We start from the raw sequence: 25,694 nt of genomic DNA on the forward strand, positions 1-25,694 counted from the left end.
CACAACTTTTCAGAATCGAGAATTAAGAGTTTTCGGAATCGTCTTCGTTGGTGGCGTGTCGAATCGAAGATACGGTCCTGGAAAAGGTTGATGTGGGTGCACGCATAGGTGGATGCACCCGTGCATCGTGCGGGAATACACGTGAGATGCAAGGTCTTCCGAGAATATGAACTGCAGGGAACTATAATCGGACACAGTAAAGAATCTTATGCGAGATATAAGAAAGAGAGCTGTTTTTTATTGAAGATGTTTTGAGTAAAGATTAATGCAATTCAACGCAGATTGCAACGCAATCTTTATTTGTTTTCTTAAGAAATTTTCTTTTCTTAACTGTCCTTAGCATTTAGGATTGACGAAGACGAAGGCGAAGAAAAGTGGTAAATTTCATCAGAGAAATTTACAGTGAATGTTGCATTTAAAAGTTCCACAAAGTCGTCAGGAAGGCGTCGAGCAAATTATCAGGGCTGACTAGAGATACCAACAACTTGTAATTCTACTAGACGTTTCACGGAAGCGCTTGGAGCAAGGGGCACGAATTAGTTCTTGACAAAAGTAAAGTTTACGAAAGTGCTAATTCATAATTATACCTTAATTTCTCGTTAAGTATGTTTTGCTGTACATAGGGTTACAAATTCTCCTTGAATTGAAATGATAAGAATTCTGTTTGATTTTTAACTTTACACCCTATATATATAATTTACATTCACGGTAAAAGAGGGAGCGGAAGGGTACACAAAGGTGTTCACATAGGGGCGTAAATGTAGTTGACGTCGAGCCTGCAACTTTTTATATTCAGACTTCCATGTATAATATGAATATACAGTATACGGCTCTTATCACTTTTTACCGTATCGCACTACATATTTTATCAGCTCTAAATTTAATTCGACCAATCATTCACCATGGAACAGTATTAATATTCTGAAATGCACCACTCATAAAAATACTCTCGAAAGAATTACATTTAATAATTCAGAAGCTTCCCAGTTATGTATTCACGCTACATCGTGCATCATTACCAACATACACAAACCTTTATCGTTATTACTAATAGGTTGCTTGCTATATGCATAATTACGACTCGATAACAGTGTGTGTTTTCAATACGATACCCAGCACGCGAACGCGCATGCTAGGCAACCTGTTACATTACCAAATACACAGTACATTGTAACCAAAGCACCATTAATTATCAATTACCGATAAGCCAATATTGTTCCTCTATTCCCAAAGAACAGGCTGGATCACTCCCAACATATTCGAGCAACGAACGAACGGATAACAAGCCACAATCGTCAACTCTCTTACAGACTTGGGGAACTAACGTTTTGATTTTGTTTCGTTTGCAGCCCCCTCCCGGCTCAGTCTCCTGGGACCGAGCTCCTACCCTCTGGTCGGCGACCAATGGCGGGGCAGGGTTGGGGGTAGTTATGCGTGGTTGCTACGGTCCTGGGGGAGAACAGAGCGATGCACGCACGGACGCACCAACACGTGGGTGCCCCTGTCTCGCGGCCGTGTCTGCTGGAAACGTATCGGCGCGGGGCCCCCTGGCGTAATGGCCGTGCACGCGCACGCACGCACGCAAACACGCGGCACGGACGTGTGTCGCGTGGCACACGTACATATGTATATATAAAACGGCGATCAGGCCGAAGCCATGAGTAGGACTTGTGTCAGCGCGCGGCGGCGAACAGTCAGCAGTCGGTTTCCTAAACGCGCCGCGGTCACGAGCGGAAAGAATCGCGCGCGCCAAACGGAGTCACGCGGGCCAGAGGCATCAACGAAATCAGCTGAGACCCCTTCGATCTCGCGAGCAAACACGACACGCTGAATACGTGATCGGAACGTTGCGGGAGGCAGTCGTTCCTCGCGCGAAGAAAGCGAAGCGGAGTGCGTGGAGCCGCTGGAAGAAAAAGAGTCCACTGAAAGAGATACGTCGGCGACTCGCACGTACACAGACGCTGGCAGACGCTGGCAGACGCCGGCAGACGCTTTTTCCTCTTCGCGTCTTTGTTTCTTTTGCTTCCATCGTCGCTTCAAGTTCTGACTCTCTCCTACTCTGCTGGCTGACAGCGCTATATAGTTATACCAGGCCCAGTAGAAGCCTGTGACATCGCATCGGCGAATGGAGAACGCGTTCGCCAATCGTCGCAAGCGAAAGTGTGGGCGTTCGATTGCTGAGCAGAATCACCGACTAATTTTTCTTTACGTTGCTCGGGGTTAACGTGAAGGTACTGACCAAGAAGTTATCGTTGTTTGGTGTTTGGTGCTGGTGACTGTGAGAATAGTCGAGCAGAATGGAGCGATTCAGAGTGACGCCGGCCAATAGCGCAGCACAGTACGCGCAACAGCAACAATCGTTGGACTATGGTGAGTAAACGTTTATCAGTTTTGTGTTGTCGCGTGGTTGGCGGAAATGACCGCGTGAAAAAGTAGTCCATGGATGAAGCGTTGAAAGAGAGTTTGATCGATTAATGATAATGCATACTATTGTATAACTACCATTACTTGGAAATGATAACTGATATCTATCGCGCAGCAAAGTATCGGTTTTGCTAAGACCAATTAACTCGTTGTCTGAAAATACTTCCGCAATGGGTGAAACGAGTTAACTCGTCGCGGAAACTTGATAATTACACTTATACAAAAGGAGTAAATATAGCATTATGTCATGTGTGGTATTTGCAGTAGCCAAAACTGACTAATTAGCCTTTAATCGTTTCTGGATATGCCAAAAGCGTTTCTGTTAAAAACTCAAATTTTCCTTTGACCATCAGTGTACTTAAAATGTTTATTTTATTTGAATGAAGTGCATCTCAGCAATATCGCATCGTAGCAATTTTTATGTTCGTCTGAAGTTATTCATGTTTACCTTTACTATACGCGAGATCACCAAATAATTCAGACATACATTAAGTAGGTTTATGAGTAGACATGAAATCGTGAACTGTTTCTTTGAACAAACATTAACCAGATGCTATCCATCTTGTTATACACTTGTTTGAATGCTTAAGCGTAAAGCTTGGTTCGCGAAGAATTTTTTCTTTCAATTTGAGGTCTCCTTCGAATGAAATATTTCAAAAAAAATATCACATATTTCATCGCTAATACTTCCGGCATGTTAAGCTTCAACCATTGAGCATGTTCTGTAAAATAGACCCGACTCTCGTAATAGGTCACCTAAACTAAATCCTCAGTCTTAGACTATAAGAGTTCCCAATCAGCTTTCCATCGAATAACTTCTCTAGTCGGATAAAGATCGCTGCAATCCGTAGCAACAAACAGTTTGCAAGCGCGTTGAAAGGTCGAAGTGGATAGGTCTACCGAATTAGAGGTTTTCACGTCAAGGTTGATCGATCTTCGCGAAGGCCTAATGCCAGAGCTGTCTTAATGGGCTTCGAGGTTAATTCGATGAAAGTAAGCAATTAACAGAATCAATGAATCCGTTTTCTAAAGCGGATCTTTTGAGAAAGACTAGTGGCACGGTTGAACGCCGCGCCTGTGTTGGCGAATTTGACTCTACTTATGTCACTTTCGATTAGATTTCTTATCTGCCACGTGGGATTGCCGCGAGAACTAGAAGCATCGCTATCATCGCGCTCTGAATCGACCTACACGGAGCTTGAACGCGTTTAATGCACAGACACGAGAATAATCCAACAGCTAGACAGTTTGTCGGCGATTCTACTGTCTGATAAAAGGTGGTCAGGCTATTGTTCGAAGACAGTCGATTCCTAAGTCGTCATCCGTCTTCTGGTCTTTCACGAGTTCGACCATCCATTGAGAGCCTCGATAAAAAATGTTACTAGTGGCAACCACTTTTTCTCGCTTTTCGGTCACTTGATCCAACAATAAAAACTTGCTCCTTTTTATGACTCTGTACCGTCGATACCTGTCTCACATATTCGATGGATATCGTGAAACACATCCTTTATCAAAAGCGACACAGCTGCCATTGTGGACAAAAGGTTCGTTTCAGTTCCGTTTTTCTCAACATACACTGTCAACATATAGTACTATATGTTGAAAGATCGTTCTCGAAGGACTTCGTTGAATCGACACTCCGTATCGCAGCAATAACTGTGTGGGCAAAGGGTCGATCGTGGAACGTAACACCGTTTCATTCGAGGAACGTCGACGCGTATCGCTCGGAATGCATCGCTACCGTTTCGTCACCGGAACGTCTGATAAACGTCGGCGTGTCGCGTTACCGATTTTCAGACATTCCTCCCGTTGATTCAGCTACTTTTTACGCCTCTGTCATTCATTCCGTTGATAGCTAGTTTCCCCAGGCGAGTGTACTCGCTAAAACCCTTCCCATCGCGAGTCTTCGGATTATCGATCGCTCCTCTAATAACTCGTGCGAATGTTTTTGTGAGTCAGCGTTTCGCAGGGAGCGATTGTTGTTCCAGGGTAATCGTAATAGCCGGGACCTTGGCGTCCACCCGCCTCTGTCTATTTTCGTGCACGCTCCAGAGGCGTGGCGGCCCCCAATTAGTCGATAGTCGTGATTGCATGCCGATTAGCATACGAAATTGGCCAGTTTCGTCCGAGGTGGTGGCTACTTCACGAAACAATTATCGTCGGTGCGCTAAAAAGGAGATTGTCTCGGCTCGTCACGCGTTCACCCTTGATCCAAATTAGCCACGCACCCTCAGCGTTTCCCCGAGGATCTGACGTAGACTCGTGGGTGGTTCTCTCGCTTGGCCCCCCCTCTGCTCCTTCTGCGCTTTATTTCTACGCTCCAGTTCTAAATTCCTCCGCGAGCGGCGGGTTCAAAGTAGAAAAAGAAATACAGGACGGCAAACAAACGAACGGACGCGTCCGTGAACAGCGAGCGATGATAGAGTTACGCGAAACGCTTGCTCATCTTCGTTCCAGCTATTGTTATGTCTCGACAGTATTCGGAGCAGCGGGGCCAAAAATAAAGTATCGATGTAACGGTGCAATTGTCAAGGTCGGCCACCTTGGTTCCACTCGAACCACGTCCATTTGATTATCGACCCAGCGGTTCTCAGCTGCGGCCACCATGCTTCGCAAGGGAAGCCTTAATGAAGAACATTATATAAATTCTCGATTCGATTTGAAGTTATCGAGGGGTTGGGTCGATCGTTTCACGCCTTTATCTTCAAATCAGATAGTGTCAAATCTTGGAAGCTATAGTCGTAGTATAATCCAAGTGGCTGTAAAGCTCTTAAACACATTATTAGGGCATTCATCTTGACGGACACTAAGCCTGAAGGGGTTGATATTCATCCTTCCCTCTGAAATTACCCAGAAACACAATTTCTAATTATCACGAGCACGATGCGAGAGTAGCCTCACACCCTCTCGAATTAAGTCATCTCGCAACCTGTTCTGGCTCCTCACAGCTAGTTCCCTCCTCCATTCTGCATCACTCTGAAGTATCACACGGACTCTGGAGTTCCGCCTCTGTTCGAGGGCCGCGTCCACAGAAGGAAAACTTTTTTTCCGACCTTGGCGTAGAGGGGGTCGCATGAGAACCTCTCTCGCGGTCCCCTCTAGGCTGCTCGAAGGCTGAAGTTCGTCGACGAGAAACCCAATGGTTTAGGGCGGGGTGAAAGGGGCAGCTGCATCCCTGCTACAAAAGCCGAGGCACCGAGGGGTCGATAATCATGCAACCCCACCCTACGCCGTTGTATTTCACCGCACGACTCTGCGATCGTGCACGTGGTGGACTTGTGCACACCCTCCCCCGTCGCCTCGACAAATCAACCCCTTTCGCGGGTTCGCGGTACCCGTCGATGAGCGTCACGAATTGGCGGCGTGGAAAACGCGCGTACAAGGGTTCTTAATTTCGGCGAAGCTTATCAACCCTTCATCAGTCTCCGGGTGAACGCTTTCCCGCGTCTTCTGGAAATCCAGCGGATTTAATCGATCGAGAAAATATTGCTGACGTGTTTGCAAGTTCTATGAATAATCATCTTTCCTTGAAGCGATATTGTTTTGATCATCTGCGGTCTGCGGTTGACTGGTCTAGAGTTTCTTCGGTGCATCGGAGATGCAATTCATCTAGGGTAGATGTATCAAGTTATTAATGGATGGATTGCATGTGTTGTAAATAGATATTGTTTAGGTATCTGAGGAAGAATAGTATTTTTGTTAGAATCTGCTAGGCTTCTAACTCATTTTGAAAGTAACTGTGTTTGTTTTGGCAGATGGCTACAATTTGATGAAGCAGCAAAGTGGGTACGTCTGTGTTCCTTCACTTGAGATTGAAGCTTCTTCGCAATTTATTAAAGTCAGAAGCATCAAATTCGTTATACCTTTATGAAATTCCTACTTCTTTGCACTCTTTGAATGATAAAAAATGAGTCAAGTGATGCTGTTTTACATTTAGATGAAAAATAAGATCTGAATTTAATTTCAGCATTTGTCATGCTAACGTGTCTACGGTTCGCTTGTTCTTGCCGTGTTCATGTCACCTCGTAAATAGAAGCAGTTTCGCGCAATATCTTGTATCCTTTGTCGGGATGTCAGCCGAGAGACGTGGCGCCCTCAGACGAGGGAAATTGGAGCATGTAGCTTTAGGCAGGGTAGAAACCCTTTCCCTGTTGTGTTTAGACTACCTGCTGAGGTAAGGTCTACTTGTCAAGAACAATGTACATCGAATCTCGACGAAGCATTCCTTTAGAAATTTCTATTTTGTGCAAATTTTTATAATTACAGAGAAAAGAAAGCTGTGCTCTTCAACCCCCTGCTTGAATGCACAGATTTTGAGTTTGAATGGAATGAAATAACTCTGTGGTAGCAGTATTTTCTAATTACAAAGCAGATTGTAATTTAAAACTATTAAAAGAATTTCGATTAACTCGTTTCGTATTAACGTTCGTGAAAATCTCTAGACCTCCGTGAAAATTGATTCATGGAATTGATTTTCCTAGAGAAGTCTATTAACCTTGCACCTTAACTGACCGTGTGTGCGATCGAGCGCGTAATTACAACTCGAAAACACCGCCACGAACGTTTCAGTGTATCCCCTTTGGACCTAGGTGACTATAACGCTCAGCTTTTGAACGAACAACCACGACAATTAATTCGAACTTCGCTCGCCTGCTAGTGGACTGAGATTAGAACATATCTTGAACAGTTCCTGGATACTTTCGAGTCCCCTAGAGTTCGTTTAATCTGTCCAGTGTTCATGGATGGTCGTAACACATTCAATGCTACCTACTTTACATTCCCCCGCGACCAATTCCAAGTCTAATGGAGAAACGAAGCGATTGGTTGCTTTTACTCTCTCGTTCGTTTCATAGTTCAATATGTTGATCAGAAATCGATGCAGGAGTTTGATTAATCGTCAAATTTCGGGTTGCCAGTTGCAGAAACTCATCAGAGATCAGGAAATGGAATCGAATATTCTCATAATTGCTTTCCTTTCTACGTTAAACATCAGGGATAGTAAATGTTGATCCTCATTTTACCCACGCAGTAGCAGAAATTCAATTTATTTCCCCAAGACCAAGACTATTTTCCACAAAAATTGCAATTCACACAGTTCCAACACGACGAAGCTTATGATCGGTTTTTTGAAATTCAGAAAAGATGGTCCAATAGTATTAGTCTAGGTCAATTCGGAGTTCTCGAGTCGTGTCGCTCCACGAGACCATATATTCCCCCATCACTTGCAAAAAGCTCCGCTACGAAAGCGGAGGCGAAAATAAAGATTCCAGCTCCGAGGCTTCCGTGCAGAATTTCACGGACTGTTTGACAAAAGGTCTCGCGAGGTGTCTCGCGCCTTTCTTAAAGTGTAGCACAGACAGTTGCCTAAGGCGATGGTCTCGTACGCGATTAACAACGTTCCTCGCGGGAAGAAGAAGGAAAAAAGCAGGAAGTGGAGGTGGACTAACAAGAAAGCTCTCCCCTGTTCGGCAACATAAATGAGGCACGTTTTAGCGGACCTTTCGCTTTCGGTTCGCAGATGGCATTGCGTATTCGGGCGACGCGACGTCGGCGCATTATGCATACGCGGTCTTTCCAGAGGCGTGTGACGTAGCGCGTGTCTACTGTGCCCGTATTATGGACATATACTCACAGGCGTGTTTCACCGTCATGGCACGCTGCCAGACCTCGGCACAGGGCATCTCTCTGTTTATCAACAGAAAATTATGCTAACGCGTTCGTCCACTGTGCAGAAACCAGGCCTGCTCCCTTGCCTCCCCTTTGCGGACGCGACAAGTTCTATTCGGCCGCGAAAAGATTATTTTAAGAAATCCAGGAGGAGATCACGAGCTCCTTGTCCATCCGTGGTATAGATGGTCTACGAATATATCGTGGACGTAAAATTACTCGAACGATAAAATTAACGCGTCTAAGACACTAGGATAAGTGAAGAGACAGGAATATTGATAGACGAGGACTTCAGCTTTTTGCAGGACCACAATTAGTTGTTTTTCTCTACATGGAAGTTATAGCTTAACCCTCAACGAGTTTACTGCATCAAAAAACAAATTTCCTCAACCTTTGACCTATAATCGGTGGTCGAAATTTCCGTGTAGACGTAGAAATGTTTAGTTGCTCGACTGAATATCTATTTATGGAGCAAGTTTGCGTGGAAGTTTGCAAAAGCCTGCGCAGAAGCCTGGAAATCGTAACAGGGGAGGCTGGCGGTATGCTTTTCTTGCAAATACGACATATCCGGCGTTAGTTTATTTAGTCGTGCTGAGATTATTTCGGGAAACTCGAGAAGTCAGTGAGTCTCGCTACAGCCGTTCCCTTTGTCCATGTTTCTGCTTCGCGCAGAGGCCTTTTCTCGAGGAATTTTGAAAAGCGTTAAGGCTTCAACGTTCCACGATCGCACACGTTCTTCTTCCGAACAGGGGTATGTGGGTCGTTTGCTTCAAGTCGCGGGAAAATGGTATTCCAACGAAACTTCGAGGAAGCTCCCGCTATCTCTTTGTCCCTCGCGAAATACGCGAATGTTCCATTGGGTTTCGCTTCGAGAAACTTGGAATGCTTGTGCCAGATTACATTGAAAGATTCGACAGAGGCTGTAAACTCCGAATTTTAGTTTCTTCTTTCGAGAATTTGTTTGCCTCTTGATTTCTTTGGCAATTATTTGGAATTAATACTTTTACATGAATTGCTCATTCTTGATTGCGAGTGTCTCATCGATCGCCATATAAATCGGTAACCTTGATACTCAATATCTGTGGTAGCGGGCCACTTGACACCAATCTCTTTTTCTCTCTTCGACTCTCATCCCCCGTCCATTGGTCTCTTTTCCACTCGTTTCACCCTCTTTGGCCCTTTACCCCGTTCTACCGCCCCCTCATCACGTTTCGCTTTCTCCTTCGTCTCTGTGCGCCCTATTTTAGCTTTGCCCTTGTTTTTCGGTTCTCTCAAGGGTCCATTTGCTTAAAAAGCAGTCCACACCGCTTTAACAAACTTTCGGATAGAATTTTAACGCATTGAATGAGATTATCCAGAACTCCTCTTGTTTCTGAGTCATCGATTGATCGTTGAACGCTCCTTGTGTTTCTCAAGTGCAATGTATCGCTCTCGCCAAGGCGACCAAAGTTTCACCTAACTCTGGCAACAGCTGCCACGACACTCGTATCGGTATCATTGGTCGAATATATTTTTAAGTTTATCATCCGGGGATGGAGGACGACCCGGAATGGAAGGAAAGCAGTGGCTGTGGCACAGTTGGCGTAATTCAGATATTAATACACGACCGTCCGCCTGGGCTGCTTCTCCTCAAGAATTCGTGACGTATCCACGGGAATAAATGTCAATTGACACGCGGGGTCCTCGGTGGAACGATCTTTCCCACAGCTATTCGCCTCGAAGAACGTCGAGCCGCGAGCTGTGCCTCTTTTACGACTGTTCTTCGAAATGATAAGGGTCTCATCGTTTTTTGGAATGCCTTCAGACTTTGCTAGGTTAAAACTAGGTCAAACTATTCCCTTGTCTCTTGATATTGTAAACTGACGTTCAAGTTTGGGCCAAAATTTTCCACAAGTTGGTTAGTAACAGCTTGTAAATTGACCAAACAGGAAGAGTTTGTATGGTTTTTTTAAAAAAGTGGATATAGTTTGTAGAGGAAGTAGAAGCATTTAAGATCCTCCCCATTACCAGCTTGGACCACCTTGTGGCTCCATCTCTCTTTCTTATTTATACAAATCTATTGCTCTGTATAAGTAATTAGTATGCATTTAATGTTCTAGTAGAATACCCCTTCATTTGTTACAAAAAAGATCGCATAAAATCTGTGAAGATTTGCCGTCTGTTTGCCTCTTGTTTTTGGTTCAGGAGATCTCGAGGAAGATGGAAAGCTTGATGAGTGATCGTGCAAGCAAGGAAGGTCGCAAACTCTGGAAACGCAGTGTCCATTGACCCGTGACTTTTCAATTAATCGTTCTGCTCTTGACCACCCGCGTAACCGTAGAAGGCGGCACGCTTTGAAGCTTCGCTAGACGATCGATTTATTTCCAGAGAATAAACGAACGTGGGAAACACGCGAGGACACAAATAGTTGTCATGAACAGTGTAAGTAATTGACTGTGGACAGTTTACATCGGCAGAAAAGTGAAGATTGAAATATCTTAAAAGGTTTTTAATCTCGTAAATTTATAGCTTCGATTAGACCACACCATCAAACTTCTATAAACTACAGTTGTTCAGCAATTTTTAATTCGTCATATTTAACGATCATGCTCATGAATGATCGATGGTCTTCAGGAATTGGTAGTGAGCGTTTCGTTCAGATTTATTTATAAAAGCAGCTTGCGTAAGACGCAGAACAGGACAATCCGCGGATGTGTTTAAATACCAAGAGGAGAACGATGCGTACGCAACACCCAAGCGCTAACAATTATTTTATTATTGGGCCAATTACGCCGTTATTGTTTTCACACACGCGCGGCGCGGCGTATCACTTAAAGCGGTTTGAGGCGGCTTCTACAATGGTCAGGGTGATTCAACCGTCTGGATTTTTGCGTTCCTCTCTGACGCCTTTAGATATTCATCGTCGATGCTGTTACAGATTCTAATTGCATAAAATTTCCATTAGTAAAGTCGCAATAATTCTGAATTTTCGTCAATAGCACTTCTAAAAGTTTGAAAAATTGTAATTAAAATTCAGAGAACTCCATATCTTCTAATCTTGATTAATAATTATGAACAATTTGCAATAAATACTAATCGAAATTGTTGTTAATAATACGTGTAATTAGAATTGTCACAAAAAGTGCTAATTTATCAATTGTATCTACCGCTCGCTAAGTGTTCCGCGATAATTGATTTCGCGAGTTTAATCAACCAATCACAAGAATTTGTATGACTTCTCGGTCACTATAAATACCAGCTTGGGACCGTCATTTCCTTAGATCCTTCCCTAACATAGTCGGGGAAGGATCTCTCCGGATCTCCAGAGTCCTCTCTCATCTCTCCTACCTCCTTCCTCCTTCCTCCTGTTTCTACACCCCTCCTCTCTCCTTTCTCCTATTTCCTCACCTTTCCACTCTCCCCACCCCTCCTCTCTCCTATCTCCTCGCCCCTCCTCTCACCTCAACCCCTCCTCTCTCCTTGCCCCTCCTCTCTCCTCCCTCCTCTCTCCTCTCTCCTCCTCTCTCATCTCCCCTCCTCTCTCCTTACCTCTCCTCACCCCTCCTCACCCCTCCTCATCCCTCACCGCTCCTCATCCCTCACCCCTCCTCATCCCTCACCCATCCTTTCTCCTCATCCCTCCTCTCTCCTTACCTCTCCTCTCTCCTTACCTCTCCTCTCTCCTCACTCCTCACCCCTCCTCTCTCCTCTCTCCTCATCCTTCCACTCTCCTCATCCCTCCTCTCCCCTCATCATTCCTCTCTCCTCATCCTTCCACTCTCCTCATCCCTCCTCTCCCCTCATCATTCCTCTCTCCTCGCCCCTCCTCTCTCCTCGCCCCTCCTCTCTCCTGGTCCCTCCTCTCACCTCAACCCTCCTCTCTCCCCTCTCCTCACCCCTCCTCTCTCCTCACTCCTCCTCTGTCCTCTCCCCTCCTCTCACCTCACCCCTCCTCTCTCCCCTCTCCTCACCCCTCCCCTCTCCTCACTCCTCACCCTTCCACTCTCCTCACCCCTTCCCCCCCTCATCCTTCCTCTCTCCTCACCCTTCCTCTCTCCTCACCCCTCCTCTCTCCTCACCCTTCCTCCCTCCTCACCCCTCCTCTCTCCTCACCCCTCCTCTCTCCTCATCCCTCCTCTCTCTTCATCCCTCCTCTCTCCTCACCCCTCCTATGTCCTTGCCCCTCCTCTCTTCTCACCCCTCCCCGCGCCTCTCTCCTACCCTCTTCTCTACCTCCTGTCTCCTCACTCTTCTTCTCTCCTATACTCTCCTCTCTCATCTCTCCTCTCTCCTCAGGAAGTATGTAGAAGATTGGAGCTTGAACGTCGCCGCGCTTCATGATTTTGCCTGTGTTTTGTGGAATATGGACTCGGTCCGAGTAAGATGACGGAAATCCGTGGGATTATAGAAATTGAAATTTCACTGAAAGCTTTTGATCTTCGCGAAGATTTTCTTATATGGTCCTCACTTTATCGAGATATTCCTACATTATACGTAAGGCAAACTTCAGAGTCCTGCGGGAGTATCTCGAAGTTTCGTGTACCTATAATATCGCCTCTGTATCCGAAAGCAATTTCGACTTTGTCCCCCGAGGGATGGCTTCCAGCTGCGCTTCCTGTACGTCAGACCCGAAACAGTCTGCCACGGACTCGTCTCTCATTTTCTTTGGTGATATTACGCGCGAAATACGTCGAGCAAATTACGACTTTCTCGTAAACATCGTTTTATTCGTTCTGAAAGTTATTCGGTCATTTCTGATGCACCGGCGACCTGATTACACACTGTCGTTGCGGACAACGTGGTAATAATGAATCAATTTTCAAAAAATAAATAAAAGTTTCGACGAACGAAGGAAGTAGAGAAATTCATCTTGGTGAGTGCACGTCTAGGCACAAGGGAGGCACGAAAAATAAAAGGAAGATACAGCGACCCATATTCTGTGTTTTAAATATCCGCGCGCGGTCACAAGAGCGAACACGTTTACGCTTGCGGTTTCAATATTCATCAGAACACGGGCAAGTTTCGTACAGCCACCGTGTACATCCTGAATCGCTTCCCCTTTATCCCCGAGAGATATCTTGTCTCCCCCGTGACACCTGAAACTTCACGAAGCCCCGGCCCAATTTGATTGCCATCGCAGCTGCTTCGTGTCACCCTGATTTCGCAAGTTATGTACCTATTCTTCACCGCGCTGGAAAGCGAACAAGCGGACCAGGTCAACACGAGTTTGATATCACCGACAAAAGACCACGTTTTGCTGACTTTTTTCCGTGTTAGAAACACATTTGTCACAGTTTCCACAGCTCAATCTGTGTCAAAAAAAACTTGGGCTAATTTTTCTTCGTTTTTGTGCGGTCTTGGTTACGAAACGTCCGAAGGAAACTCTGGCTAGCATACCGAATAAACCGTTTCTTGCAATGTATTCATAAGATTTAGACTCGTTCTCGTCATATGCAATATCGTATCATTCTCTAAAGGTGTCAAAGAGGAAAAGGAAAGTTCATACGAGTCGATCTATGTGTTCTCCTCACGTGAATCGCGTCATCCTCCCGTTGCTGATGAGCGACAACAAACGTTGCGCGACTATCGACAAACAAGTCCTCTAATTTCGAAAATCAAAGGGCTATGGTTGGGACAAGGCCTCCATAGTGTATGACCGTCTACATGGCGGCTGCATATCGTCGTGATTGCTTTCACACATGTTGATGGAACTTTTGTCCATTCTCTGCCCATTCCTCTTTGCCTGTCCGCCCCCGTGATGCCGTAAATGAGTCGCCCTGTAATCTTGGAGATCAAGTACTGACACTGTTGACACCTTTCTCCTATTTTCTTTTTTATTTTTACCTCACGTGGCACGTAGCGCTCTGTGAAACAGGGTTGTCTTGAAAGAAATTAGTTTTCACGTCTTTCCCGACTCTCTTTATATTACCCACTATCGTGTCTACGGGGATTCAACAATCTCCGATATCGCTACTTCTAAATAGAATTTATACAACGATCGATTCCACTGAAAGTATTGCGGGGCATTAACGATATTGCTCTTATCGCAGCAGCCGACTTCCATTATATTATATTTACGGTTACACGGCGGAGGAAGCTTCTAATATTGCAGAGTGCTTTTGTTCAAGATAACGTTTCCCTACTCGATATTCACTAACTGAGCCATGACTGTTTCTAATAGTACATTTTGCAGATTCCTCTTGCAAGCGTCACTGGTCTGGATTTCTAGCTGGGTCTGTGGTAAAATAGCCCTCGAGAAAATCGCGTTAAGTATACCATGGATGTATTAGTTTAATATGTGCATGGTTCTTTTCGATAATATTCCCCACAAAGTTTCTTGACCCCGGGAACTAAGTAAACTCAAATAGAATTCCTTAATGCGTTTTATATTTTTCCAAAGTAAATCCAGCTGTTCAGATTATCTTTAACTCAATTTAGTTCTGATTTAAATGCTAAAATCGAAAAAGAAAAATATAAATTTCTGCTGGTCTACGGAATGGAGCAATATCTCTCAGCGTTTCAGAGGAAACACTTGTTCATTGAGGCTGAAAAATTGATAACAGGCATCTCTTATTTTATCTGGGTGTTTTTCATCGCGCGCGTCAAAAATTATTCGCAACACCCTTCGTGCATACATTAAACTGCAGCGATACGAGCTTCCTATGGGCGAACGTAATGGGACTGGAAACATTTCTTGGACTATCGCAACCACGTTTTCCCTGGAGTATTAAATTCGCCACGCCGGAAACCCGTAGATTGGTTTACCTTGGCGTGTCTGAAATTGCGCGTTAACTTGGAAAATGAGCCCCTGTTCATGGTATAGGCAATAAAACTTTATTTAATGGATGGCGTATCTCGCGAAAATTAAACGATCAAACGCCAAGCGCTAATTGCAGTGTCAGTATTTTATTTTCAAGCTGAGTTTTCCAATTAAAAATTAGTCATTGACTTCGAGGATTCTTGAATGTCGTATCAAAGAATCGGGTATCTTCCCTGGACCTGTCAGTTGCTCTGCTTAACCCAGTCCCGGGTCAGCCTCGATTCCAGCACTGGAACATCAGTATCCTCCCTGTCATCCACTATTTACTCAGTACTTGAAGGTGAATCCTTCTGACTTGCTTGTCACTGGCCTCAATTTTCCTTACAGTTATTCACGAGCGATTTGGTGAAATCTGGGAAAAATCTTGGAGGGATCCTCACGTACGAACAGGCTTCTCCACGTTACAACGAAAAATCAATTCGGTGGAATCAGAGTCGAGAATTCGTTGAAATGAGAATCGATGAGCCACGTTTAAAGAATCTCGCTTCAAATCGATGCCACTCTAGGGTTAGATTGGTATTCCGTAAACGGAAGTGGCCAGACTCGATTTCCAATGATTTTAGGGGTAGGTTGCAATATTGAGGAGTCGAAGCGTGTAGCCAAGTGAAAATCGTCGAAGAATCTTCGTCCTGTAGATACATGTGTGTATAGGTGCGGGCTCGGGACGTATCGTCAGTACGAGTGGATGAACACGTTAAACGTTGCATAACATATTTTCAGGAGGGTCGTTTAAGGGTGGGTCGGGGGTGCGCGTCCTCCGTCGACAGGGTTTCATCGACCAATCGGTGCTCGGGTAGAGCTTAAGCTACACGACGGCGTCAGCACCTCTTCTCTTTCGTGAAGGCCTTCCTCTGTCTCACCTACATCCACGCCTCTTGTCACTGGCCCTTTTTTCGTGCTCTATATACGGTTCACCGGCTTTCCCAAGGCCCTCGACGATACCTCCGTCCGATCAAAGTCAACGATACGCGCTTTCGATCATCAGCCTCTTGGACAGCAAACAATGTTAAGTTTGTATAGAGATTCGTGCCCTGAGAGCAAGCATACGCCGTTCAGAAGCTTTCGAATGATATCACGCCTCGAAGATCTGAGGGATTCGCCTTCTCTAGAGACACAAGCCACTCTACAGACTTGATCGTACCTTTCATAGATGTATTTACATTTGATATAGCTTATAGAGTTACATGCAAATATCGAAATCACTCTAATTTCCTCTATTTTTCTTTTCCAGATTCACCTGTGAACGGAACTCAACTGGAGCACCAGCATCTGGTTCCGAGGTCCATGAGCGAATGTGAGTGCATTGAATTTTAATTATTGTTAAACGTTAGTCGAGTAGCGTAAGATTCTAGTGGAGAAATATTCGGAAAATTGTACGAACAAAAGGGGAAAACATTCTGTACGGTCATCGAAGGATCGATCAGCTTTATTCGCCAATAGGACTGAAGGAAAGCTAGGTAACCAAGACGTTTCATTTGGTCGGTCTAGAGGCGTTGCCACGCTATTCGCCCTTTTATTCCTTTCAAGCGTCTCTCAGCCTCCTCGAACTCCCATTTCTCCCTCAAAAGCCAAACTGGGGAGAAAAATACACGGACGTCTGATCTATGCCTGGCTCGAGGATTTCCACACGACTTTTCTATTCTACTCGCTGGTCGAACAACTCCATCGTGGAGACCTCGCGAACTTTCTCCTTTTCTCTCTTTTCTTTCGAACCTTATTGTGGAACCAGTTAAGAAGAAACTTCCTCGGTTGCACGGGGGATTCGTTACCACGCCATTCGGCACCGTGACCGTAGTTATTAGGTGAATCTTTCTCGCTATCATTCCACGTGACAAAGATTCCTCGCTTTTCTTCGCGCAGTAAGAATCCAGGGACAAAAACGATTAGCAGTAGGCAGAGACAGCGTTCCTCCCGGCGATCGTTGTTAGCGGAGCAGTTTTTGGTGCAGCAGAGAAGGGGTCGTAAAGGGGGTTAAGAACGAAAGGATCCGTGGGGTGCAGCATTCAACTTCCGGGTTGCAGGAGCTGCTTCTGACCCGAATCGACGATTGTTGCTCAGCCGCGAGCGATAAATTCGCGGGTTATATGGGGCGCTGGCTGGGTTCATCGACTGGGTGGCCAGAAGGGGTGGTTAGAGGGTGCATGTCTCCTCGACCCAGTTCCCGGCGGCCGCAGATTATACGCACCCGATACGAGCATTTCGCATCCGGGGTGGCGCGTCGAGTGCCTAAATCGCGGCCCTTCTCCTCTTCGAATCACCGATAACGAGCTGCGCCTGGCTGAATCGGAAATGCGGTTCTTTTGTAACGTCTGACTCGAGCGATGACTCCGTTCCGAGGGGCTCTATCGATCTTTTAGTCGTTAGTGATACGATTAATCGAGGGACTGGCGTGGCGTTCGGAATTCCCTCGAATATGTTTGGGTCTGAATGATTATTTAGGTAAAGGGTCTAGCAAATATTTTTGCAAGTTTGTCTTTAAAAAAATTCTTCAAATTTTTTATGCTGAGTTTAATAAATGTTCGTTGGCGGTTCGAAAGGAGTAGTCACACTGTTTAGGAGGTGAAATTGATCGATGAATAGATTTAAATCGGAACGCAATTATTTGTGGTTGGTGTAAAGGATAATTCATGTGATTGCATAAATACTAATTGTCTAATTACAGGGGACAGTGGTATTAAAATAGAAACCCAGATGAATTATCGATTTGGAGGGATAGCAACGCGTTGAGATTAGTTTCCGGATAATGATGCACCGTGCCAACGATAATCATCGCTTTCCAACTGATTCCATAATCGTTAAATAATTTCGCACGCTGATTATCTTTGTTGATGTCGTTTATTATTAATATCGGATATCTGGCGTCGTCAATCAATAAACGGTTCGATTAATATTTGATGCTGGGGTGCATGTATGCGATGGAGACAAAGGGATCAATATCGCTTTCTACCGTTTTACTTTTGGGACTTAATCATATTCTCATTAGGTGAAAATTGTTATGTAAGGACAAAAGATTTATTGAGATTAAAGTCAGGACGTAACTGTAAAATGAAACAAAAGAATAGGAAAAAGAGGCGATAAAAAATAAGAAATGAAGATAAGGATATATAAGGAGTAGGAAAGAGGGGGTAGTAAACGGTAGAAGATCATCCTCCGACTTAATTAGTCGAGCCACTAGGAAACCTTCCTTTTCATTTATTTAAACGATTCGTTTAATCCCGAAATGCAAATGGCCAGGTCACGATCTAAATTGCACCCTTGCACGAAATAACTGATGTGCATCATCGATCACTTGTTTCATTTACTATCGAATGTGCCGCTCGAAATTTGATTAGGTTAATTCGATAACGAGCTTATTTCGGATAGGTGGTTCTCGGCCGAAGCCCTCCCCGCTTCAGAATTAAACTGCCAAGACACAAATCTGTAGCTCGCAGATGTGATATAAACGACTTAGTTCGCTGGGAATGCGGAATGCACCGGTGGAATCCTATTGATTACTTTGGTTTCGCTCGTCCTCGTGGAGGCAGACTATCGATTTCCCGTGCGCTCGAAGAATTTGAATGATTTTACACGGCCACTGGGAGTTTGAAACATCGCTCTATCCCTACTGATTTCCTTCCATTTTTTATATGTTCCCATACCAGCACTAATTCTGAGATTCTGTAGAATTTACATACACCGGCGACCTTCGTTCCTAAAATATGCAGCAACGCACAGGATGATAATCGATCAATAAATCCTAATATCTTGATCTTCTGTGACGTTCCACGCGTTGTTTGCGATCCGATGCAAACAGCAACGGTAAATCAGACGATATCCAAGCACCTTATCGATTTCTGGCAAGTGTCAAGGTCAGTTTCGATGATCATTTACCATTACACGTGACAGATTGCGTGGGCGTGCGATGTATCGAGCCTGTAATCGCGTTGAAAATGCATATACGGTGTTTACGGATGCATCCAGGAAGTGAGGGTCGATTGAGTGTAAAAGGTCATTAGAGAATTTCTTTGAAGCAACCGTATCGTCACGATGTCTCCTAGAACACTCATCCGTGCAGTCATTGCATAAAGTGCTCTCGGCGCATGAAAATCATCGGCAAAGTTTCCAAACATCCTCCACCCGATGGCTTTTCGGTAGAGAATGTTTTCCCAAACGCAACTAGAAACTGTTTCCTCGTCACATCGGTGCTTTTATTTTTATCTCGAGCATCGCGATTCAATCTCGAGGGAAATACGAGATGCGAGTCTCATACTCGGTCTCTCTTCTGTCTCGAGCGAAGTCGCGACGTATCAGTCTGCAATAAATAAGAATCTTACGTGTCTCGGGCATTTTCCTCTCTGTCGCGGCTTCTCTTCTACTTACAGTTGACGTTCTCCGATAATGCGCCAGAGTTGAATCTCTCCTCTGTACTTACATGCGCGACTCGACGACATTTAATATCCTCCCACTCGTCTTCGCGACAAACGGAAATATTTTATCCCTCCGTTGTTTCGTTCGAAAGTACCATGAAGAAAGGACAGAAAATGGTAATAAGGTATCGCTTAACGTGGATCTTTTCTACTTGAAAATTTTCTTCAATGTTCTTTGTATAGACTCTAGTAGGTTTCCGAATATGAACTCTCTTGAAAACAACTTAATTATATTTTAATCAATTGTCTTGATACACTGAGAATAGTAAATTTAAAAAAATCATGGTGCAGTCTTTGCAATGTTGCAGCAGACGACAGTCTTTAGAGAAGTTTGTTTTCCTTCTTTGTCAAGGCTTTCCAATTCATTTCGTGTTTCTTCATACCTCTAATGAAATTCAGCGAATACAATCTTCATTTTATATAGGTATAAGCAGCAGAGAAACTGTTTGGACAGCACAGCAAACACAAAGGAGTTGCTTAAAAACGTGATGCAATTCTGTAATTCATTAATCCGCCTTCTAAAGGACATAGTACTGCTGAATGTAATGATGATAATAATATTTTCTTTTCTTAAGTTCAATAAGATCTGTTGACTTTGTAGATTGTACAAATTGCCCTGTAGAGTGGTGACTCATAGGGTTTCCTGTCTCCCCCGCAATTTACACGATAATCGCCGCGCATCGCGTTATCGAATTTTCATCAAAAGCCACCGACGTAGGTACGGTGAAATTAAACTCGTTAGTAGAGTTTAATGGAGATGTAGCAGGTTCATCTGGTAGAGATCTTCGCGAGAAGACGCAAAGCCTTGAACAGAACCATCCTCAATCTCGATGCTGTAATCTTATTTATCTATCTTATCTACCTAACCATCCTCTTTGATAGTTTCTGTAATTCTAATTCTTCCAATTACAAAAGATAAACTCTGGCCGAATCGATTACTCCGATAATTACGCTCGAAATGAGAATTTTGTTCCTTTTTTATTTTTTGAGACTTCTGTAGAATTACCACCTCGGACAAAGCAAGAGAGCACTCTCGTTGAAATTTGATAAACAGAGGGAAATTTAATGCACAAATCTTTTTCCCTAGAAATTCATTCCTCCCCGAAAAGGGACAAGAATTTCATAAGGGTGAAGCAAATTGCGAAAGTTCACGGGTTAAAATCTCCAAAGTGGAGTGTCCAAGAGATATAGTTCGCAACAGTTCTGTAGCAATTTGTTTCATTCAGGGTGGAACGTCGTCAAGCTGCTCACTAATTGCTCCTTTCTGTCCATCACTCCCGCGATTTCGTTGAAGCTCTGCTAAAAAGCAGAAAAGCCACGAGTTATAGCAGTTCGTCCATAAATCTCTCTTCGGAGGGGTATGCAGGTACTAGGAGCGAACCAGCCGCCACCCCCAATCTCGATTCCCCTTATCTGCCTTATTGAAGCTAGTCGAATACTTGGCTAACAAAATTGACGAGCAGTCGTGTGGTTTGTTCCAACAAAAGTTCGAGCGAGACCCAAAATAGTGGAGACGAAGTTCATTGTCTGCGACCTTATTCCAGCACAGTGGGGCTCATATTCCTGAATGCAGGCCTCGGCCGTTAACTGAAGCGTGGCACGCAATTTCTATCCTAGACCTTCGCGGCCGACGTTTCGTTATCGAGCGATCCTTCGTCGCGATAATTGGTCCGATAAGCGGACATCGAGTTGTACTTCGGTGAAATGCGGGACCTCGCATCGCTGAAAGAGAAGTCGCGTTATTACTGATCATTAAAAGCAATTGGGGAATACGAAGAGGACTGGGGAAACAAATTTCAGTGGATAATAAAATACAGAAATATTACACTGCTGAACAAAATTATGGCATACAAAAGTTTTGGTCAGAAATTGGCCAACTTTAATTGACGATAACTTGGAAAAAAATTAACGTAGGATCATAATTTTTCTGTTAAATTAAACCCTAAAATCTGCACTTCAAGGTACTATATCCCACTTTTAAGTTCAATGCACCTCTAACACAGTAACCCCTTAAACCCGAAGGCATGTTTGTAGTACTGAAAATTGTAAAGTTTGATGAAATGCACGGGCTTGGAAAAATTTTTTTCGGGGATACTGTTTCTAGCACCATAAATTTCGAACCTTCCCCTTTCATAGAAAAAAAAGATCAAGTCGCTACGATTTTTTTTGACAAAGTTACAGCACTTTAAAGTAACCCTTGCATTTTTGGGAAGTGGTAGGTTTCCAAAATGCAAGGGTTACTTTAAAGTGCTGTAACTTTGTCAAAAAAAATCGTAGCGACTTGATCTTTTTTTTCTATGAAAGGGGAAGGTTCGAAATTTATGGTGCTAGAAACAGTATCCCCGAAAAAAATTTTGTCAAGCCCGTGCAAGTCTTCAAACTTTGCAATTTTCAGCACAATAAACATACCCTTGCGTTTAAGGGGTTACTATGCTAGCGGTGCATTGAACTTAAAATTGGGACACAGTATCTTAAACTAAAGATTTCAGGCTTTCATGTTAAAAAAAGATCATGATCTCATAATTATTTTTCGTAAAGATATCGTTAGTCAAAATTGGCCAATTTTTTTCCATAATTTGTTTGAGACAATATTGTAGATTTCGAATGAAATACTCTCAGTCCCCGCAAAATTCTCGACATTCAAATGTTTTCTCTTCGTGTTCTCCTTGTTTTCACCATGTTCCGAAGTATGCCACCAGGAATCTCGTTGAATTGATCCAAATTGCGGTCTCACATCGCGACAGAAAGGTCGAGCCGTGCTTCTTGAAGGAATAGCTCGCGCAGAGTGTTCGTGTAGCAGGTACATGTGGTGGTGACGTTCGTGCAACCCCCGACAGGAGGGGGTTTCCAAGGGAGAAGGACGTAGGGGCGTCAAATCGCATGCCTGGCGCCAGTTAACAATCGAGATCCCTGCATTTATGAATAAGACTGCACAGGAGGCGAAGTAAGGTCACAGACAATGAACCTCAATCCAGTTCAGGGCCTTAGCCCAGCGTCGCGGCGAGACATTGTCGGTCAGGGTAGTTTTGCCACACCCTACTTCGCAGGAAAAGCTAATATATTCATCAGGACGAAAGTGTAATTAAGCTGCAAAAAATGTCTAGTAGTCGTGCAGTTTATTTGTCGTTCAGTTATTGACCTACATCAGTCAATGCGCGAGTGTTAAAGGTGAAACAGCGTTTATCGACAGCACTTCAGGTTTGAATCCTCATACTCGCGAGTAGAGTCTCGAGTAGAATCATCTGCAGTTGAAAGTTTTATTTTGTGTCGAGTAGTGTGAATCGATTTCGAAACAGCACGCTGGGGAGTCAACTTTCCATTAGCTGGTCTTAAAATACTATTTATCGGGTAAATACTGTCGAAAGCTTTTAACGTCTTCTATTACTGTGAAACATTAGTGTCTGTAAAGCACTTTATCATGGAAAATTGTCATCAGTGATTACACAGATAAGGTTTATTAATTAGATTATGTATTTTCAATTACCTGCGATAGTGAAAAATACATTAGGAATACTCAGGAGAATTACAAGAAATTATTCAAAAGGAATAATAGGATAGGGGGTGGTCGATCGTTCCAGCGAACAGAAACGGCGTCTTTCTCAAAGTCGTAAAGCCTTACCATCGTTTCATTAAAAGTTCGCAGTGAAAGCGCTGTTGTCGTGAATTTAATTAGAACAATTACGCTCCCCGATCGAAGATCCGTAACAGTTTACTCGCGCGACCGAATGAGCAATTTTCACGACCGCTTTGGATCTTTGCACGGCTTCCCTTTATAATGAGGCGAGCTTCAGGCACCGAGACACATTAATTATTTTAATTTACAGGATCACGATGCGAATAATAAAGGCGAAGGGAATTACTGTACTCTGGATTGTAATACCGACGCGATAACGATGGAATATTAATACTAGCCTGGTAACGTGTTCTCGGATGCGTGAAGTGTGAACTGTCGTGTAGCTCGACGAGAACGCTCCCACAGTAGCTCTCGTCGACAAAAGTTCAGCGTGCTTTCATTAAACCGAGCCGGTTGTCGTAAATTTAATTGGACCAAATTTAGTTCTTTAATTCTTGGTCGCGCGTGCCACGAAAAATACGGCCTCCATTGTTTTACCAGGAGTCGGCTTCTCTTCCGTAAACCGTATAATAACGAGAATAATAGCTGTCCCTGACGCACCTGGTGCCTCGCTGAGAACGAGTTTCCGGTTCCATTGAAACGCGCGTGCCGGGACCTTGCATCGATCGTTTCATCGAGCTCGCGGTTTAACGTCGTTTGCAGAAATTCAGTGAAATTATGCCGCAGTCTTCGTTCCCAGATCCTTTGTTGCCTTTGGGGCTCAAACGTGTTGTCTTCCGCGGTACTCTGATTGTGAGATAAGCGAAGCAGAAACTGGGGAAGATTCATATGTTTGAGCGTTGAGCGTTCTACGCTTGTTCTAACCCTCTAGGGCATTTGTGTTTTGCTTCTAAGTAGATTGTTCTTGGTCTACCCCTATCTATCCGTTTCTACTGTGCTCTAAGTCTGTCTTTATTCTACCTTTATTCTACCCCTGCTATTCCGTTTCTACTGCATATCTTACTATAAAGGATTATAGAAAAATTCTATGAAGGTAACGTATATTTGGTAAACTCCTTTCCACTCAATTATCCTAAGTACCTTTTTGTTCACTCATTGGAGTTTATCAATCTCATGCGTTTAATATCCGATTACCAGAGGTCAAAAGCTTTCAAGAACTCTTCCCAGCTTCGATAATTCATCACTCTTGTTCGAAGTTACTCGCGTTGATGTTGGATATTTGTAGTTGTCGCGCTTCTCGTAAAGCGTGGACATCTTCTCCTTCAAGTCTGTTTCATACAGACCAATTTTGGTACCAAGGTAACTATCTTAAACAGGTCGACGATTGCATTTGTAATGGTATCTAGAATTCTATTCAGATATCAACTTATTCAAAGCAGCATTAGTTGCTAACTTCAGTAGTACAGTTCAGAAAATAGCTCCACGTTGAATATTGCTAATTGTGGATGTGATATAAGCGTTCAACGTTAATGACGTCCTTATTCATCTGCCTGTTCTTCAGATGGATTTTCGCCGTAATATTGGCGAAGATTTTAGCAAACTCGTTTCTCTGGTTTTTACAAGTGTTTCTTAAGATTTACACTCGGACAAATCCCTAATTTGGCGACCCTGAAATCGAAATTGCTTGACGATGAATCTGCTCCGATGTTCTCCAGCGAACAAAATTCTGAATCAATATTCATATAATTTCTCTCAACCTTTCCGTCATTCTTGCAAGCCTCCTGGAATGTCAAGCTCAATACCAGTAGTCGTTCCACGCGCTTAAAGTTCAAAGGACACAAGTAAAACAGTTCACAAAGATTCTTGCGTTGAATTCCTGAAAAACACACGTTTGAAGTTGGGGGATAACGCGAACACGGCATCCCCAGCCTGTGCAGGTATAAAGGAGGAAACCGAGCGTGGTAGCCCGATTTTGAAACTGTATTTTGGAATTGGGTTTGTAAGAGGATTCAGCGATAACAGGATTTACCATCTGCTGGGCACGGAAATAAAAATAAACGTAGTTTCGATCGACAGTGCGACCACTTCGATTCTTGCGCGTTCCACAGTATTCCTCGTGGTTCGATTTCGTGGAAATTGTTCCTTTCGACGGTTGGTTTCGCGCTATCAGCCGAGACGACCGTAAAGGAAGCACTCGTCTAGGTTGTCGAATCATTCGAGCTATAAATCATGAGCACGTTTCGAGGGGTTAGGTAATATCGAAGGGGCTCAATTTCCGGCCCGATGGCCGCGAGAATAGCTGCACTTTAGGTGTCGTTAGTCTAAAAAGATAGAATTCACGGGGTGTGACCTGTCCCTCGCGATCGATCATTTCGCGTCTGTGTCGGGGGCAGTGCCACCCTATCTGGCCGCGGCTACACGACCCCGCAAGGGGTGACCCTTGCTGAGCTCCAGTTGTACACACCGTTCGAGACGTTTACTTTCGCCTTGGAACATGGAGAACATCTTGCAAGGTGGCCTAATTTGCTGGTAAATTTGTAGACTTATTAGTCGAAACAGGGTGATTGTTTCTTATAGGCTTTTCTTGGCCATAAATTATTATTATATGATATAATCGTCGGAGGTGGAGCACTGCGACTATTTTTGTCTACTATTTGGGGCTACAGTGTAATCAGAGGAAATATTAGAGTGGTAAATTTATGGGAGGTCTGGATAAAGCGTACGTAAAGAACGTTGAGGTGGTATGATCACCTTATTACGAACTTGAATTTGAGGGGTCAGACTTAGTATCGCTTGCCACCCTGGGACACATTTGCCTTGTACTTTATCCGTGGAAGCACTTTGTCCTCAATATTTCCATAGTAAAGTCTTCTCAACAGCTCAC

The 25,694-nt window shown here is 44.0% G+C and overlaps 1 protein-coding gene across 2 annotated transcripts in view; it reads left to right on the forward strand.

Moving 5' to 3' along the window:
• Window positions 1–2,258: 2,258 nt before the first annotated feature.
• The window catches only part of Kcc (solute carrier family 12 member kcc), an 83,192-nt gene continuing 59,756 nt past the window's right edge, over window positions 2,259–25,694 (forward strand). The window contains exons 1-2 of one of the 2 annotated variants that reach the window (XM_076377676.1): window positions 2,259–2,370; window positions 16,122–16,184. In XM_076377676.1, the coding sequence (XP_076233791.1) occupies window positions 2,298–2,370; window positions 16,122–16,184 (136 nt within the window). In that variant the 5' untranslated portion in view covers window positions 2,259–2,297. The remainder of the gene's footprint in view (window positions 2,371–16,121; window positions 16,185–25,694) is intronic. The other variant, XM_076377679.1, reaches the window with a different exon arrangement.

Source organism: Calliopsis andreniformis, chromosome 5 (assembly GCF_051401765.1).
Source record: "Calliopsis andreniformis isolate RMS-2024a chromosome 5, iyCalAndr_principal, whole genome shotgun sequence".
Taxonomy (NCBI): domain Eukaryota; kingdom Metazoa; phylum Arthropoda; class Insecta; order Hymenoptera; family Andrenidae; genus Calliopsis; species Calliopsis andreniformis.